General features: G+C 36.6%; 2 protein-coding genes and 1 pseudogene across 5 annotated transcripts; 1 reads left to right on the top strand and 2 right to left on the bottom strand.

The window, feature by feature from the left end:
* Positions 1–1,075: 1,075 nt before the first annotated feature.
* On the top strand, positions 1,076–2,232 carry LOC100176756 (ORM1-like protein 2). The gene has a single exon (XM_002123423.4). The coding sequence runs from the start codon at positions 1,377–1,379 to the stop codon at positions 1,836–1,838; it is 462 nt and encodes a 153-aa protein (XP_002123459.1). The 5' UTR covers positions 1,076–1,376; the 3' UTR covers positions 1,839–2,232.
* A 162-nt stretch (positions 2,233–2,394) lies between these two features.
* On the bottom strand, positions 2,395–5,449 carry LOC100186971 (annotated as a pseudogene). The gene has a single exon (XR_001974873.2). The product of XR_001974873.2 is annotated as an arylsulfatase B pseudogene (transcript).
* A 953-nt stretch (positions 5,450–6,402) lies between these two features.
* LOC100175210 lies at positions 6,403–16,580 on the bottom strand. Of its 3 annotated transcripts, none has more exons than XM_018813279.2 (8): positions 15,771–16,580; positions 11,467–11,624; positions 11,139–11,230; positions 10,328–11,069; positions 9,587–9,737; positions 9,279–9,396; positions 7,892–8,032; positions 6,403–7,143 (listed from the first exon to the last, which is right to left on the bottom strand). In XM_018813279.2, the coding sequence occupies exons 1-8, from the start codon at positions 15,833–15,835 to the stop codon at positions 6,679–6,681; spliced, it is 1,932 nt and encodes a 643-aa protein (XP_018668824.1). In that variant the 5' UTR covers positions 15,836–16,580; the 3' UTR covers positions 6,403–6,678. The 3 variants fall into 3 exon arrangements, with proteins under 3 accessions (XP_018668824.1, XP_026691747.1, XP_026691746.1); XM_026835946.1 differs by lacking the exon at positions 15,771–16,580 and adding an exon at positions 12,960–13,131; XM_026835945.1 differs by lacking the exon at positions 15,771–16,580 and adding an exon at positions 12,027–12,426.
* Positions 16,581–18,020: the final 1,440 nt, after the last annotated feature.

Raw genomic sequence — 18,020 nt, 5'->3', positions numbered from 1 at the left:
TAAATAGAAAAAAGAATATATCACGGTTTTGGGAAGTTGCGCGTTCTACTCTTTTTTATTTCTGTGGTTAGTGCACAGAAACAAAAAAGAGTAGAACGTGCACTTGCCTAAAACCGTGATACATTTTTGTTCTATTCACGTGACCGCCAACTCCGTCCCCATTTCGCTTCGTTTCCATTGTAAAAGATGGACGCACAATACTTTTCGGAGGTTTTAGTTGTTTATTTTAAAAACTATTCTAGTTTATTAGGCTTGTTTAGTTATTTGGTAGGTTAACGCTTACAGTTTAGCACTTGTTTAGGAAATTAATTATTTATTAAATTTAGTTAAAAAACTTTCAAACAAACAGTTTGTTAGAAATATATATATATTAAACAATAGTTAGTTTTTTCTATAAATTTAAATTAAGTCAAAAAACGAAGAAAATCTACATAAAACGCCCTGGATTCCATTGACTACAATAGTAAACGGGAACGACCCGCGAAAGAGAGAGAGAGTGTATCGTGCTCTCTCCTTTGCCGACATTGGAGATGCGCGTTCTATTCTTTTTTATTTCTGTGGGTTAGTGGCACTCAAAGGTATCGAAAATGGCCGCTAAAGTTTCTGTATACTGTACTAGGACTACATTGGTGTTGGTACTTGATATTTGTAGGATTGGTATAAGTTCGTTTAATTTAACACCGTGTCTGAGTTTATCTTACTATGGTTATTAATATTTGCAGGTTTAATGCAAGAACAGTTTTAAATATAAATACTCTGTAAATAAGAAATATATGTTACAATAACTGGTTGACTTTAAACTCGTGTACGTTGTTTTCTTCGTCCCTTTAATATCCGTCGACCACGTCAGTTTGCACGGAAACAGCATTTATATATAAAATCTTGCTTAGGAATTATTAAATCTCTGAGTCATAAGAAACCATTAAGTCTCAGGATACTAATATTTATATTAAGCCTGTTGTTGTGTATATAAATATATGGTAGCCCAATATTTTGCAGTTAATCGAATCGCACGTCCCGGGCATTTAAAGTGACCCGAATAAACATATAGGCAAGCTCAGTGGTGGCCACAATAAATACAAAGTCTCCAAGGCAGTATTTAGTGAACTGGATTGTTACTCAATTACTAGCATTTAATTAGACAGACTACAGACATGTACTCTTGTCCACTAAATCTTTATAATATTTTTCCATCTAAAGTTTAACTGCAAATTTCTTGTCTTGATTTGTTACTCAATTATTGGGTTTTAATCAGGCGGTCATGTACTCTTGTCCACTAATTCCTTGTAATATTTTTCCATATAAACTTTAACTGCAACTTTCTTTGTTTGTTGCAGCAGTGTAATTTAATAAACTCTGTAATAGATCAACAAGCAATGCACACCGGAACTACCAACCAAGTTGCAAATCCTAACACTGTAGTTTGGAACAGCCCTGGAATATGGATCACCTACTCCATATTGACTGCATTCATGCATTTGGTCCTGCTTAGTATGCCATGGTTTAGTACGTCTGTTGCATGGACACTTACAAATGTAGTGCATGGTGTTGGAATGTATTTTTTCTTGCATACTATTAAAGGAACACCTTTTGAGACCTCTGACCAGGGAAAGTATAGATACTCGACACACTGGGAGCAAATGGATTCAGGAACTCAGTTCACTGCCGCAAGAAAATTTTTCATGACCACTCCAATTGTGTTGTACATACTTGCGAGTTTTTATTCAAAGTATGAATTCACCCACTTTGTGATAAACACATCCATTCTGCTTCTATCGCTACTTCCCAAGTTACCACAACTTCATGGTGTTAGATTGTTTGGAATAAACAAATACTGAAGAGTTTATGTTCAGTATGGGTAGTTGGGTTTTGCAGACACACTAATGTGTGTACCTTAGAGGTGTACAGAGTCTCATTAGTGCTCAAGTAAATTTTATGTTCATCTGTTTTAATAATGAACATAATGTATTTTAAAGTTATTAACTTCTGAACATTAAATGGTCACAGCTTTTATGTAAATAGCCTATAAACTAACATTACATTGGGCTCCAACACAAACAAGCGAACCAAAATGTTTCTGTTATTGATATTGCCCCAGTTAAATATACAACAATGTTGCAATTAAGCCAATCCCAACGAGGAGAGGCTCATTATGTTAAATAAATAACTTGTATAGATTTCATTTCTTAGTTTTTTCGCACATGTACAAATAAACTAATGTTGAAAGTTTCGTTGAAAGAGTTACACTTACTGTACATGTATATAATATATATATATCATATTTTTGAAGATTAGAGAATGTATTTTATGCTTTGTGGACTGAGCCTCCATGTCCAAATATTCCTATCATACTACATTGCAGTTTTACTTACAAGTTACAGCTTCAAGGAATAATTAGGACATTATGATAAAATGTGTATTTACTTATGTCTTATGATATAATAACAAGGGAGCACAAAAACTATGACGTTATTTAGTCAGTTGATACAAAATTTCAAAGAAACCGTCTAGTTGGATTACGTTTTAGTACCCAGGAAGGGCATTCTCTTGTCCCGCTTACGAGTTACCCTGTATGTAACTTTAAGTGACATTGCTTTTTGTATATAGGTGAAGAGTTAGACATCCCATTTGTAGCCACTGGGTTGAAGCAATTGCCGTTGAGTGTCTTGACCAAGGATACGTATGCCCATAATGGTAGCTTAGAAGAGGCTTTAACCCATTGTTGTGATATGCTTAGTCCTGCCGTTGAATTTGATTCAGGCACTATTATGCCCCAAGTATGTAAGCCCTTCACTAATTGACAATCCAGTGTAAATCAAGGAACATTTAATATTTATGGTAGCATACATGAAATATTTGTAATAAATTAATAGTAGTACATGCACATAAAAAGTGCTTCTTAACCTTGTGGCGATCGACTTTTCAAAACTACTTATAAGAAGCACGGAAATAGTGGATTGTTGCATAGAATTCAACTTCACTACAGAGTACAGATATAGAGTAAGTAATCCAAAGAGTAAAAGAAAAAGCAAATAATTGGAGATAGCTTCTAATATATGAAGTAATGAATAATAACATATGGCGTCCGACTGAGTTCTGCAAATGGAGTCGCCTAGATAAAGTCAGGGAGACTAAGTCGCATTGGTCCCATGATAGCACCGAGCACCATCCATTCGAATGTACATAAGCAGCCTTGGTGTGGGAAAAATGGGCTAAATCGGGCCTAAATTCTTGACTTTGGTCCTCAAGGACCTTACCCATATAGAATAGATGGATAGTATACTACAACTATTATTTCTAAGAACAAAATTGTTGTAAAACTAATGAAAAATAATCACAAGATTCTTAAATGATAAGGCTATTTTGACAATGCTCAAGTTGGGTTAATTTTTGACCCAAGGCCCCCAAAAGCCCCCATGCAAACTTGGATCTGAAGTTGGATCACTTGGTGGGTAGTTGACGGGAACAGCTGTTGCGTTGTATGCAGCTAATTTACTTAACAGGTCATTAACAACACTTGGATAAAGATCAGACACTTCCACTTGTTCATATGGATCATTAACAATGTTGTATAATTGAACTGATTTTGTTGCAAACTTTTGAAACCCTGGATGTTCAGTGTCTTCTTGTTGTTCCTCCTCTGCTTTGTTCTTCCACTCTGGAGGTTCAATCCATCTGTCATCTCCTTGCAAACCCGTTAAAAGTTTCCACTCCCCATATCTAATTCCAGCATGAACTGAAGTATCGAACCCCATTTGAATATTTTGTTTTGGAGTTTCTTTATAAAACAACGGGGTGAATAAAGGGTCAATATTCAGAAGAATTTCTTTCCTTGCTGAAACAGTTTTTCCAAAAATTGTATCCCATTGGTTTACACCATCTAGTTTCTGTGTTCCTTCGACATAAGGACATTGCGTTGCTTCCATTATGGTTGGAAACCAATCTGATATATGAATCATTTCATTATTAACAATATAATTTGGATTTGGTACGTTTAGTATTTTTCCATGCACAAAACCAACCCCTTTGATTCCACCTTCCCATAAAGTAAGCTTCCTACCACGTAATGGCCAGTTGTTCCCCCCAGACAATGTCTGGCCGCCATTATCAGCAGAAAATACCAAAATGGTATTATCCCACAGCCCAGCCGCTTGTAAATGCTCAGTGATGTTCTTAACAGCTTCGTCCATAGCTGCGACCATGCCACCATACATCTTTCTGTTATGGTTTTTGATATAATCAAACGGCTTTGCATAAGATTCTGGCACTTCCATTGGTGAATGAACAGACTGGAATGCAACATACAAGAACAATGGTTTTGTTTTGTCATGTTTATCTATTGCTTCGTTTGCTTTATTTGCAAAAAGGTTGGCCGAGTACTGACCGTATGTTGCATTTGTGGGGCCTTTTTCTGATGTCATATCATATCCACATAACTTTCCATCACATCTCCATTTTGTATAATAATCTTCACCACCAGTTAAATAACCGAAATATGAGTTAAATCCTCGTTTCCATGGAAGATACTCATCCTTATAAAATCCTAGATGCCATTTTCCCACCATATGCGTGTCATAGCCACATTTATGTAGTTGTTCTGGTAATATTATATTATCCAGAGGTAAACCATTTCTTTGCTGGGGTGATATAACATAATGCTGTAACCCAGTGTGTATTTGATACCTGCCACTCATCAATACACTCCTGGAAGGTGAACAAATCGGTTGAATGTAGTAATTTTCCAACCGAACCCCTGCCATGGCCAATGAATCCAGAAAAGGTGTTTTCATGTCGGAATGGTGCTCCACAGCATGATATCCGATGTCATTGAAACCATAATCATCCGCCAATATAAACACTATGTTTGGTTTGGTTAATTCAGCAGGCACACACAATACATGTAGCCCAAACAACAGAACAACTCTTAACAAATACATTTATCAAATAAACATAAAAATGTCTTATGTGGTCTAAGAACAAAATAAATGTTGGTGCTAGCGAAAAATCCTTCCCTTATATTATCTGCTAGCCACTAAACGTAACAACTAAGAACCAACCACTAATCCCTTCTCTTTAAAAAACAACATCAAATCTAACACTGTCCACAAGCCTAATCTGTATTCTGTAACATGCCGTAAAATTCTTCACTTGCGTCCAAAACTGTATTCACATAAGTCAAGTTGCAAGGGCAGGCTTTAATCAGCAACAAAGAAAAAAATACGTTGCAGTTTTTGACAAATAGAAGACTAGTGTAGTTAGTTTTATATCGTGTTTTGTCTGAATGTTTGCGCTGTAGTAAACTATCATTATTGGAACAACAATGGAAACGAGTACGGACCAGGTTAATATTTGAAAGCTTTGGAAATAAGTTAAACAAATACTCGGATCACATGATGCTTGCATCAGCTTATGTGTAGCACCTTAATCTGCAACTTGAGCAAAATATTGTAGAAACAATGTCTTATTTCAAACACGAATAAAATAAACACAAAACAAACCGGCAAGTTCTTACCAACGTCTATACTAACTTTGGTTCTTAACTTCTTACTAAAGAGTTGGGAGTTTCCCCATTTTAATCAAGTCTTGCCATAGAAATTCGTCACGCTTTAGCAACATCACAAAACACAGAAGTGATTCACGTATATACTATGCAAAGCGACAACTTTTAGACGATAAGTAATGTTTTTCACTAATGTTACCAATCTAAAATTTGGAAACCCTACTGATTACTTTCGAACCAAATTTGTTAGCTCGATGCCCGTCCTAAGATGCAAATATTTTGTATTTATTATCTTTTAATTATAGAGGAGTGAAGTTATACCTTTTATTTATATTTTTTCTGTAACGTAAACAAAAAGTACCAATTACTGAATGGAAATAAATACAAACTATTTGTTTCGCTGTTCGAGCATCGAGCTTGGGACATTATTATATAGTTTATAACCCGCCTGCGTCGGGCAACTATATTCCCCTTTCGAAACAGCACTTACACTGACTGGGAATGTGTATTATGTACTGCAACTGTAAGTGAGTAGGGAATCCACAAAGGGGTTAACGCTTGTATCAAACTAGTACCACTTAAGCGGAAACGCATTAAAAGTACCTTGTCGATTGCCGTAATATTTTTTAAACATAAAAAGGTATACTAAAAAATCAAGCTTGTATAAAAGTAGATAGGCTCATGTATTCGCTTAATTAAGCTGCAAATAAACTCTATTACTTAATACTTTAGGTATTGTATTACGCGGTATATTTACACAAAGCAAAGCATTGAAACTGAGCGTAGAAACTTCCACTTTTTCCCATACATGAAGAAGTAGCGAAGGTAATAAATTAAACAAACAGGTTTTGTAAAAAAGACAAGATAAAGACTGAGGTGTTGGTCGAACTGCACGAAGAAAATATTTTTTTCCTGTATTTATTAAGATACACGGAATATTATTTTTAAAAATCAAAATATTTTTTTAGCAGAGAATTATCTATCTTTTCATCTTAGATAATGAATACGAATGATTGTTTATCGAACGATATAATTTGCCGAAGAAATTGAAGAAGTTGGTTTGAAGATATTGACACAGTAAATGGAGAGCACTGATTACTTCTCTGTGCGGCTGTATCCATATACCCCACCAGCCAGGAACTGTTGTCGACCGTGTAAAAGATAGATATGAAGAGATCTCATCTACATGTATGAATCATTTTTCGTTCTGTGCACGTATTGCAGTGTACTACGCAACACCATTTCATTACACATTCGCAAGAACTGCGTACTACGCGCACGTGTGTCGTGTATCCTCTGCCACAACACATACGGTGGCAGGACCGTTCATTCTCACAAATTCGCCCCTTGGTTCCTTCAGAATAACGGCTTTTTCGGCAATAACTTGGCGAGTTTTCCAAATATACAAGTTCTTTGTTTCGGGGACTCTCCTCTTTTAAAACGCTCTGTGACCTTCCAGACAAAGGAACGTTTGACTTGAAAGTATTCGACGCAACATTTCGTCTGTCTGGTGGCGCTGAAGAGTTTGGGTATTGTGTGGTTGATGACGTCATCGATGCACGGGCAGATTTTCTTTGACGCAATCGACTTCGTCGAAGTCGTATAAGCCGCGTTCGACCATTTAAGTTGTTTATGCTTCCAACCTGAACACAAATGATAAAATACATAAGATCTTGACTTTTTTCTAAATTTGTATAGTAGGGTGGGTGAAGATTGGGCAGATTTTCATTCTATTTTTCCGTCCCATTTGGTAGTAAACAAAGAACGTTCAAAGAATTATAAAACCGTTCCCTCCCAACTCCCATAGGCCGTTGTTATTTGTTTAAAACACGATTAAAATATTTGGATTCTATATGCTGAAGGCGTCCCATCTTTCCCCACATCAGTACTATGTTACTGAAAATTACTGACGTATTACATAGTAGATATAGAAATAAATCGGTGCATGTGGTGAAAATGGGGCCCATCAATTTGTGAGAAAAGAAAATAAGGGCCAATATGTGTATTTAGCCCTGACGTGCAAATGACGTTTGTGCGGTTGCTTAGGAATTGTTACGATTTCAGTTCAATTACCAATTACCGGTAACAATTGTCACATTGTGCACAATACATCATTAAAAGTAGCAGCGTAGGTTGGACTCCATATATCACCGGAGATACTTGAAAACTATTGATCATCAGATCACCAAGAATAATAAAAAAAACATCACGCTTATCAAACCTATTACAAGTTTTATAAAAAAAGTAATTTATATAAGAACCTTTTGACATTTGATTTCATCGCTTTATGGGGGTAAATATAAAAATTCAAATCTTGTTACGCAGACTGAGTGTACCAAATGATATTTTTTAGATTGATATTGTGAGTGGAAAGTTTTCATGACGTCTTACCTTTACAGCTTTATCGTAAGCCCGTTTAATTTTTCTGCTTATCTCATAGAATGGAACCACCTTACGCCAGCATGTTTTTGTTGTACAAGAACCCGACACGCCGTGACATTTGCATTTTTCTATCAGATTAGATTTCACAACCTGCAAGAGGAAAAATTGTCTCGTTTAAACGTGGCCGAGTATTATTGCGTATTTATAGTATGATGGGGGTAAGATGAGACACATTTTTTTTTCTATTTTCTCGTCCCATTTGGTAAAAAAACAAGAACATTCAAATAATTAAAAAAAATGGTTATTCTCACGACTTTTATAAACCGTTGTTAATTGTTTAAAACACGATCAGGACATTTGGATATTATGTGCGATAGGTGTCCCATCTTTCCCCACAGTACAATATTCATAACAAATGCAGACTCTATGCTATGCCATTTTCCCCGAATGACGTCATGGTGAAGCTTTAAAGTATCGGAAGTTGGGCGTTTTGTTGAGCCTCGTATGAGCTCCGTCCACGTCAATAAAAACCAAATTTGGTTTTGGAGGAATTACGGAGATCTCGGTGAAATTCCGTGAACAATAGACAGGATTAGTTTGGAGTCAGACGAAGGTTAGAAATGCGCGTTGCCATAAATGGGGCTTTTAGTGTATACTGATATAATGACGCAATATAGTGGGGTGGGGGGAGCCGGGACACCTTTAGCACATAATATCTAAATATCGTATTTTAAACAATTAACAATGTTCTATTGAAGTCGTGAGGATACGGTTTTATAACTTTTTGAATGCTCTTTGTTTACTAACAATTAGGACGAGAAAATAGAATGAAAAGGCGTCATATATTCCCCACCCTACTATATAAATTTGTAAAAACACAAATCATGTTTAAAATAGTAGCGTTATGTAGTGTACAACCATGTTTAAACATAAGATTGATTTATTTGCTAAAAAATGCAAATCCATGACGTTGCCCATGTACAAATATGACACAATATGAAAAAAAATGAATTAATTTCTATTATTTGTAGGGTGGGGGAAGATGAGACACCTTTCACACATAATAACCAAATATCCTGATCGTGTTTTAAACAATTAAAAACGATCTATGGAAGCCGTGAGGATAATGTTTTATAAAAAATCGTTGAATGTTTGTTTACCACCAAATTGGAGCAGAAAATAGATTGAAAAGGTGTCCCATCTTCCCCCATCATACTATAAATACGCAATTATACTCGGCCAACCCTAACTATACATAAAATTGAATTAAAGCTACATCTAGGTGACGTTACATATGGAACAGAAGTTGTTGGTAAATTTTATCGGCTCAAAGTGTGTAGCTATTACAGAACGTTATTTTAGTAAAACATGGCCGTATTATAAGATACTACATTACCCGAATTCCGAGATCGCTGTTATGTTTATCAACTTCAGCTCGAATGTCTCTACTCGTTGATCGGGATCTCAAAAATCGCCGAACAAATTTTGCCGCGTAATGTACATTATCACTGCATCTATAATACAAAGAATTCAGTGTTACGTCATAAACAGCTGCCGCCGTTTAATGAGCGAAATGAGATTAACAAATCGTCTATTGTGACTTAAACAAATCTTCAATCACAGTTTCTTTGTGAAGTTACAAACGCCAATCCGTTTAAATAGGTTGCAGTAATCACCAAGTTATAATCAAACAAATATATTCACCCGCCCCATCGCCAGCTTTGGTCCGTCACGTGACCAATATAGCTATCGTCACATGAGCAGCGCCTCAAGTGGCCTTTTGCACAAGCTCTTGCAATCGAGTGAGTAAGACCAGCAGATGATATTGAGAAGAGAAAGGCAGTTTCCTTGTTACCTGTAAACACTCATTTTTAGAAAAAATCAGGATTTTATTATGGAATAGTATATACAGTAGGGTGGGGGAAGATGGCGAACCTTTTTATTCCATTTTCTTGTCCTAATTGGTAGTAAACAAAGAAAATCTAAAAAATAATATGAAAATGTATTCTTGCGACGACTCCCATAGACCGTTGTTTATTGTTTAAAACACGATCCGGATTTTTTAATAATAGGCGAAAAAACTGTCCCGTCTTTTCACACCCTACTATACTAAATATCTATAAACACGAATTCTTTGCAAATTTGACGATGTTATATGTAACAATTATTACGTGCAAAACGAATAAACATATAGTAGAGTGGGGGAAGATGGGACACCTTTTCGTTTAGTTTTCTCTTTTCATTTGGTAGTAAACAAAGAACATTCAATGAATTATAAAACCGTATATTCGCGACTTTAACAGACCGTTGTTAATTGTTTAAAATACGATCAGGCAATTTGGATATTATGTGTTAAAGGTGTCCTATCTACCCCCACTCTACTATATATACCGTTAATACATACAGATCGAATCTTTTATAAAATTAAACATCATTTAAATTCACCTTTGTTCAATATGTGAATTCTTGTCGTTCCTAAAGAACAATTCCACCTTTCGTATCGAAACTGATACTGACACTCTAATGCAGCTATGTGGGTGGCCTCGGATAGAACCTGGGGCAAACCAGGGTCACGTTTACATTTCCTACGCTGGCTCGTTGTAAGTTTAAAACTATCACACATTCTTCTTGCTTGTATTCTGTTGATTTTGTTCGGTTCTGCAAGTGGCTCAAGTCGCTGTTTTCTTTCATTAACGAAGGAGTTATATGAATTGATGTGGCTCAGTTCGGCAATGTTTCTCGAGGTGTTCGAGACAGTTTGAGATCTTTCTGAAATATGTTCTTCCATCGGCCGCATATTAACACTAGAGGACGGTAAAGATTGGTGGAAAGATGAAGAGACGAAATAAGTCGATGGTTTCCGGTGAATTCCGAACAGATCTCTTTTCTTTCCGCTTTCTCTTTCACTGCGCACATGGGGAACGGATGGGTTTCCGACAATTGCGGATAGGTTTAACCCACGAATGTAATATTCTGGTTTTCGAGCCGATTGCTGATATTGGCTGAAGGTATTCAATTTAACTCGTTGAGAAGTAGAGTTCCTGCGTCTGTAGTTATGTGGTCGGCGTGATGACGTAAACTTGCTTGTGATGTAAGTTGGGCCAGAGGTGACGTCATCGTGACGTGGCTTAGTCGGGTTTTGGTTATTTTTATTTGGCCGTGAAAACGCTGGAATATTGGCTTGTATCTGTAGATGTAGCAGTTTAACATTCTGATAGGGTTTTATTATGTCAGTAATAAGATGGTCTTTACTTACGTCCATCTTGGGTATTGAAAATGGCCTGTTGTATTTTGTACGATTGGATTGAAGGGCTTGGTCGGATAATGTTCGACGGGCATGGTTTGCAACTAAATATAAAATAATAAATAATTGACTAAATATTTTGATCATGTTTTAAACAATTAACAACGGTCTATAGGAGTCGTGATAGGAAACATTTTAAAAAAATTCCTAGAATGTTCTTTGTTTACTATCAAAAAAGACAAGAAAATGGAATGAAAAGGTGTACTATCTTCCCCACCCTTCTGTGTCCCATATAATGTAGTGTCCATGACTCTAAGAAAATTCTTATTGCATTTCAAACCTCGTTTTCTGTTGTACTGTGTCGTAGGGCTGAGGTCAATCGGTTGAAAATCTCGAGATGGTTCAGGTTCATCAATGTTGAAATCACCAAGGGAAGCAATTGACGATGATTGTAAACGGATGCTCCTCCATTCCCTTAATTGGCTCTTCCCGGTTAATCTACAAATACATTAGCAAAGACTGAAAATTGCGAAATTCAATATTAGGGAAAAACAGTTCTGTAATAAATGTCATATAGTAGAGTGGGGGAGATGGGAAAACTGTATCCTCACGACTTCCATAGACCGTTGTTGATTGCTTAAAACACGATCAGGATATTTAGATATTATATGCTGAATTTGTCCCATGTTTTCCCAATCTACTGTAATGAATGACCTCATGGTGACCGCGACAAAGAGTCAGTATGACAAATCTAGGTCAAAAAACAAAATGGTGACGTAAAGGACTGCGTGGTCGACCGATTCATTTTGAAGTCGTTCCCACGCATAACGCATGTTGTCCGCCAAACACTGGCGGTTTGCGTTGCAGAGTTTCGAACTAATTTAGGTCTGCGTCACCGACTGGATTTTTCTCTCGTGGCAACCACGGTCGGAGACGTCGTTCTGATTCATAATACATCATAATCCAAGCTCGGTCCAGCAATATTTTGGCTGTGGCCTATAATATGCTATCGCTACACTACAAAGGGGTTTCGGCTTCTTAAAAACTGTTTAATGTTTTATCATATTACAGCTTCGGTAGGTAGCAGTTAACTGCTCAACACGTATTCATTGTGGCTTTATTTTCCAGCTCAGTAGAGCGATAACCTCGATGACAAAGCGATACGTAATTGCATGAAGACAGCAGGAGAAAGTGCTACTAATGGATTCGTGGAGTCATATCTATAAAAACGCTTTCTATATGTTCATAATATAGTACGGTGGGGGAAATCAGACACCTTTTTATTCTATTTTCTTGTTCCATTTAGTACTAAACAAAGAACATTCAAAGAATTATAAAACCGTATCCGCACGACTCCAATATACCGTTGTTAAATGTTAAAAAAAAACACGATCGGAATATCTGGATATTACGTGCTAAAGGTGTCCCATCTCCCGCCACTCTACTGTATGAACACACAGTTTTGGTGGCAATGCAAAGACCTATAACGTTATGCGACCATAAACAAATATGCAATCAACAGTTGTAAAATACTCGATATAGTAAAAAACGCGTAATCCCTAAAAAACTTTTACCAAATTTAACAGAAAATTTTGACCAAACGCAACAGAAATTTTTCTACCATTTGCAACAGATGTTAAAACCTGGAGTTTTTTACCGTTACTATAGCATGGGCCGCAATGAGGTAGTTTAAAGTGCTCAGGTGTGCAGTAATTGTATCAACAAACGTGAAAACGATACAACGTCAACGACCTCGATTCGGGAAACCAAGGTTTGCATAAATAATAAACAACGAACCACTCGAATAGCTTCTGTACGAAGGAAGTTAATCACCTTGTATGGGGCTGGGCACTCAGGTGGAAAACCATGTATGTCACTTAGACTTTCGAAAGTATTTCACCCTACACAGCTTATACATGCGTTGTATGCTTTATGGGAATTTGTTTTATCTACATTTCTTTTATCTGTTTAACACCAATATTAATTGCTATATAAATATATTAGGATGGGAGTAGATGGGACACCTTTAGCACATAATATTTAAATATCCTGTTCGTGTTTTAAACAATTAACAACGGCCTGTGTGATTCGTTAGAATATGGTTTTATAATTTTTTCCAATGTTCTTTGTTTACTACTAAATGGGACGAGAAAACAGAATGAAAATGTGTCCCATATTCCCCCCACCCTCATATATCTTATACAATGTACAGTTTGTCTCATATATGGGGAATGGTGGGACACCTTTTTATTCTATTTTCTTTAGTAGTAAACAAAGGTTCTTTGTTTTCATTCAAAGAGTTATAAACCGCATTCACAACTCCCATATAGACCGTTCTAAATTGTTTAAAACACATCAGGATACTTTGATATTATGTGCTAAAGGTGTCCCGTCTTTTCCCCACGCCACCACCGTATCCCGTCTTTCCCCTGTACATCTCATATACAAATTATGTAATGACGACGGCAGGAAGTAAATCAGCTGCGACCTTACAGGATGTTGGTCTCATTCTGCCATTTAGAGACCTAGTGGCACATTGAACCTTTTATTGGCTGTTTGCAGTCAACAATGTGATAAGGTAATCCCGCTGCGACCTGGTCCGTCATTCTCACGCCGCAATGCTGTGGACATGTCTGGGTAATTTGTTTCGTGAGAATGTGCAACCCGGAAGAGTAGTTGCTTGACGTTGTTTTATTACTTGGAAAACGCGTCATCCGCCGGCCCATTGTTACGCAGTTACAAGCGGAATTAGGTCACTTTCCTGCTCATTATTCCAAGTTGAAAAAGACAAAAAAAGGCGCGAGGTTTATTATTCGCGCTTCCTCTCGCCAGGATTTGCTTGCGGCAAAAATAAAGCCAAGGAAATTAAAGTTTGTTTCGCGACGACCCGTCTACGTAGCGTACTTGAGTGTGCTATATTACGCCACCAAGTGCCCATTATATCGCTGTGCAAATAACATCGAGCCCTTTCGTTCCATCTTCACCGACGAGACGAATCGCTTTCTATTTACGTCACTTTCGGCTACTGTCCACCCCCATACAGATACTCATACTTTTGAAGTGCGAAGCCGTACCCTCTGCGTTACGTGGTGCGGGAAAAGATGGGACACCTTTAGTACATAATATTCAAATATTCTGATCGTGTTTTAAACAATTAACAACGGTTTACGGGAGTCGTGAGGATACGCTTTTTTAATTCTTTGAACGTTCTTTGTTTACTACCGAATGGAGTGAAAAAATAAAATGAAAAAGCGTCCCATATTCCCCCACCCTACTATTTAAATAAAAACGACAAGGCTTTCACAAATGCATCAGGTCATACATCAAACTACATCTTAACTATTTCCTCGATTCCAGATTAAATCCCTTTCCTATGAAACAGATGTACAGCGAAGCCATGATTCTTTAAGTTTTATCTATGTTTATAGCAAACAACGATAATTGGCAGGGACAGGGTTTTCTCATGGTTGATAATTGAACGCAGGGAAACTTCATTCCAGACCCCATTCATTTGATTCGAATTTAGTTTACAGTAAGCACGTGCCTATTGACGCGAGAGGGGCGGAATGAATAAAGAATTGTAAGACATGGAAGCGCGGCCGACACAAAGGCTATACACCAGTACCTGTGTACTTACAAGATGTAATCGTTCCAACTTTTTCACAGCGATTAACAGCAGAGAAAGTAACGCCAAATGTAAATTACACAATCGAGCAAATGAGCGTCTTTAATTTAAAACACAAATATTCACATAACAAATCTAGGATTTTTTTTACTAAAACAACAACTCCAATCAACTACAATGCGAATAGTTTGCAACGAAACTGGAGGTAGTATTGACAACAACTCTGGTAAACTGATTCTACGCCAACGTTGTAAACAAACCAGAACCACAACAGTACCCATACAACTGGTAGTTTTCAAACAACTCGTACATAGTGCTAGTTAAACGACATCGAACAAAAGTTGATATCAGTGGCGACCACAAAGTGCATTTGTTCAACACCTGCTGTAGTGAGATGCAAAGCAAGTCGCAAGCACTTGCCAAGGAATTTTAGGCTATTCAAGATACAGCTTGCACCACAAACAACCCAAACTACCGCAACCAAGAAGGTTAAAAAGTCCTACAATTACAACGCAAAATAGCGAGTGTAAGAATTTCTTGTTTTTTAAATACTACTGTGCTACTGTGCCAAATATGTGCTTGTAACATCAAAGAAACTACGCTCCGTAAATTCAGGGCAATTTAATTATTTTTTTTCTGCCTCGCTACCCCCCAAAATTGGTCGACTGTTTATGGCGGGATAATGTAGACAAAAATATTCAACTCACAGAAATAAGTTTGCTCAATAACATAAATGTTATACAATACTACGGTGTAAGATGGGACACTTTTCGCACATATAAATAACCAAATAGCCTGATCGTGTTTTAACAATTAACGCTCTTTCGAAGTCGTACAGATACGGTTTGAGGTGTGCCATCTTACCCCAATCTATTATATTATAAAAAATGCGTTATCGTAATAACAGATTAAAACCAGAAGGCGAAAAACTCTGATTCAAAAAATCGACTACTAAAACCTAACTACGCCTGTAGTTTTTAAACTGAAGACGAAATATTAAATAAAACCAGCAAACTCACCCAAAATAAGCTCTCGCAGTTGTGATAAAAATCAAACTTTGTAAAAATATCCATCCACGAAACATATTCACTTTTAATGGTTGTCTAATAATGCTTTGTGATCCACGTTTTCGCTTAAAAGAATTTCTCCAACTTTCAGCAGTAGATCCACTTCTATATACTAGCGAGCGCAGACCGCGATGTGAGAGATGCTTTATACTCGAGTGATTCTGTGACCCGCTCCAAGAACTCGTCGGTGACTTGATGATTCTATATACACGACTGATCGCTCCTCATAGGAAATGTTCGGCTTGCTTCCGTCACATTTGAACTTAACACAGATGATGTGAAAGTAATTCAATTCCTTTCTATTACTGTTATATTTAATAAACAGTATTTTTTTCTTGAAGCTTACACTATCTGTTATTGAATTCAAACGGTACAATTACTTCAGGCAAATGAATAAAATATTTCCTTTAAGTTTAGACAATTGGCAACGATTCACATTTTTCCCACGCTAATAACGTAACTGCTATTTCGACAAATTCCCTCATCTGTGCTTTCCAGTTTTCACTAACGACTAAGATAAAATGAGAAACACAGACATAACATTTTTTACGAAAAACTTTTGTTTTTTCAATAGCTGATCAAAGAAATTATTTAATTAAACAACAACTTATGCTTAAGCGACATGATGATCGAGAATCATGCCTTAACAATAGTAACTATACAAATAGGACAAATCTGAGCAGATTTCCGCTTTTGCATTATATTCTAAAATCCTTTTTTATATTCTAAATAAATTTGATATTTAACATAAAAGCCACTATTTACTTTTTCCGACTATTGCACAGTCGGGGCCTGCTGGAGTGACGTTAAAACATTTTGTCAACGTGATGGTCAAGTTACCTAATTTTGCGATCAAGGCGTTCTATGTGTTAATTGGCAGAAATCTGACACGAGTCACGTGGCTATTTAAATCTTCACTTCCGAAATTAATCTGCGCTCTTTAGCGGTTTGTGATCGTAATTAAATCCGGCAAAATATTTCAAGATTTTAAAGTCAGCACAATGAGAAAATGTGCGAAATTACATAGAAGAAAAATGTGTTTTTTATATTACAGCGTATGACTTTCTCACAGTGGAAACTGCGACAATTGTTTAGTCTTATCAGCTGCAATAACTTCCGGTAGAAAACAATCAGATTGTTTAACTTAACGTTTTATACACAACGATTGAGCGCAAATACTCAGAATGAAGGTAATACCAACGTGTAAACATTACCAATGATACGTTCTACAAAACTACACCATTGTTTCCCCTCTTCTATATACATAATATTGTATATGTATAGCAATTATTGGCGGTAAACATATATCAATAAACACGCTAAAACTTTGCTAATGCTGCCAAGGAATAAATGTTGTTTTTTCGCTTTTTTGCTAACTTTTCGCCTAAAATATTTCTAAATCTTCGCTACTGTAATCGAAGAGACAAATAAAGTTATTGAGATTATTATTATTGGGGACAATTAGACAACTAACTACCAACAAAATATAAACTATATAACGCAGACCCCGCTCATAAACCATAACTGTGTGCTTTTAAAGACTGTCATGCTCTAAACACTCAATCTCAAATAAATAAAAAATCGCTTTGCTGTGCTTCCCATTTAATAAAACAACTTGACCAATTCCAACCAACACGTCACGAAGTGGTGACGTCACACAGCGATCTCCAGCTTATTACCGCATGCAGGGTCCGTTTGTTCGCAACAAAGGTCATAATTATAGAACAAGCAATCCTACACAAAGTAATCCCGCATATTCTTTGTTGTTGAGTTTTCCTGGACAAGGACATTTCGCGTAACGTTGTGTAAAACACGGCAAAAAAGGTCGACCATTGACGAACTAAACTAACCTGCAGTGCAGAACGTCGATGTCCTTTTTATGCCGCCTGGATCACTGGCGCTACCTAACGCCAGAATGCAATACTTTTCGTACTGAGTAAATTACCTTTTTTGTACAAAAACTTAGGAAATCCACACGTAGTATTTTTTTAAAGCAAAACATATAAATAACTGTAGTTTCAATGCCACTGGTACCGGGTAAAAACACAAGTATTAATAGACAGTATTAATATAAAAGCTAATGTCGCTTAGTTAGTAATAACAGATATTATGAATTGGCACAAATGGTCATGCTGTTTGCAATGTAGTAAAATACATATTAGGATGATGGAATTTCCTACAAAGATTGTCACATACAAAACG

This window comes from Ciona intestinalis, chromosome 9 (genome assembly GCF_000224145.3).
Source record: "Ciona intestinalis chromosome 9, KH, whole genome shotgun sequence".
NCBI classification, from domain to species: Eukaryota; Metazoa; Chordata; class Ascidiacea; order Phlebobranchia; family Cionidae; genus Ciona; species Ciona intestinalis.
This window is presented reverse-complemented; position numbering and strand designations above follow the sequence as displayed.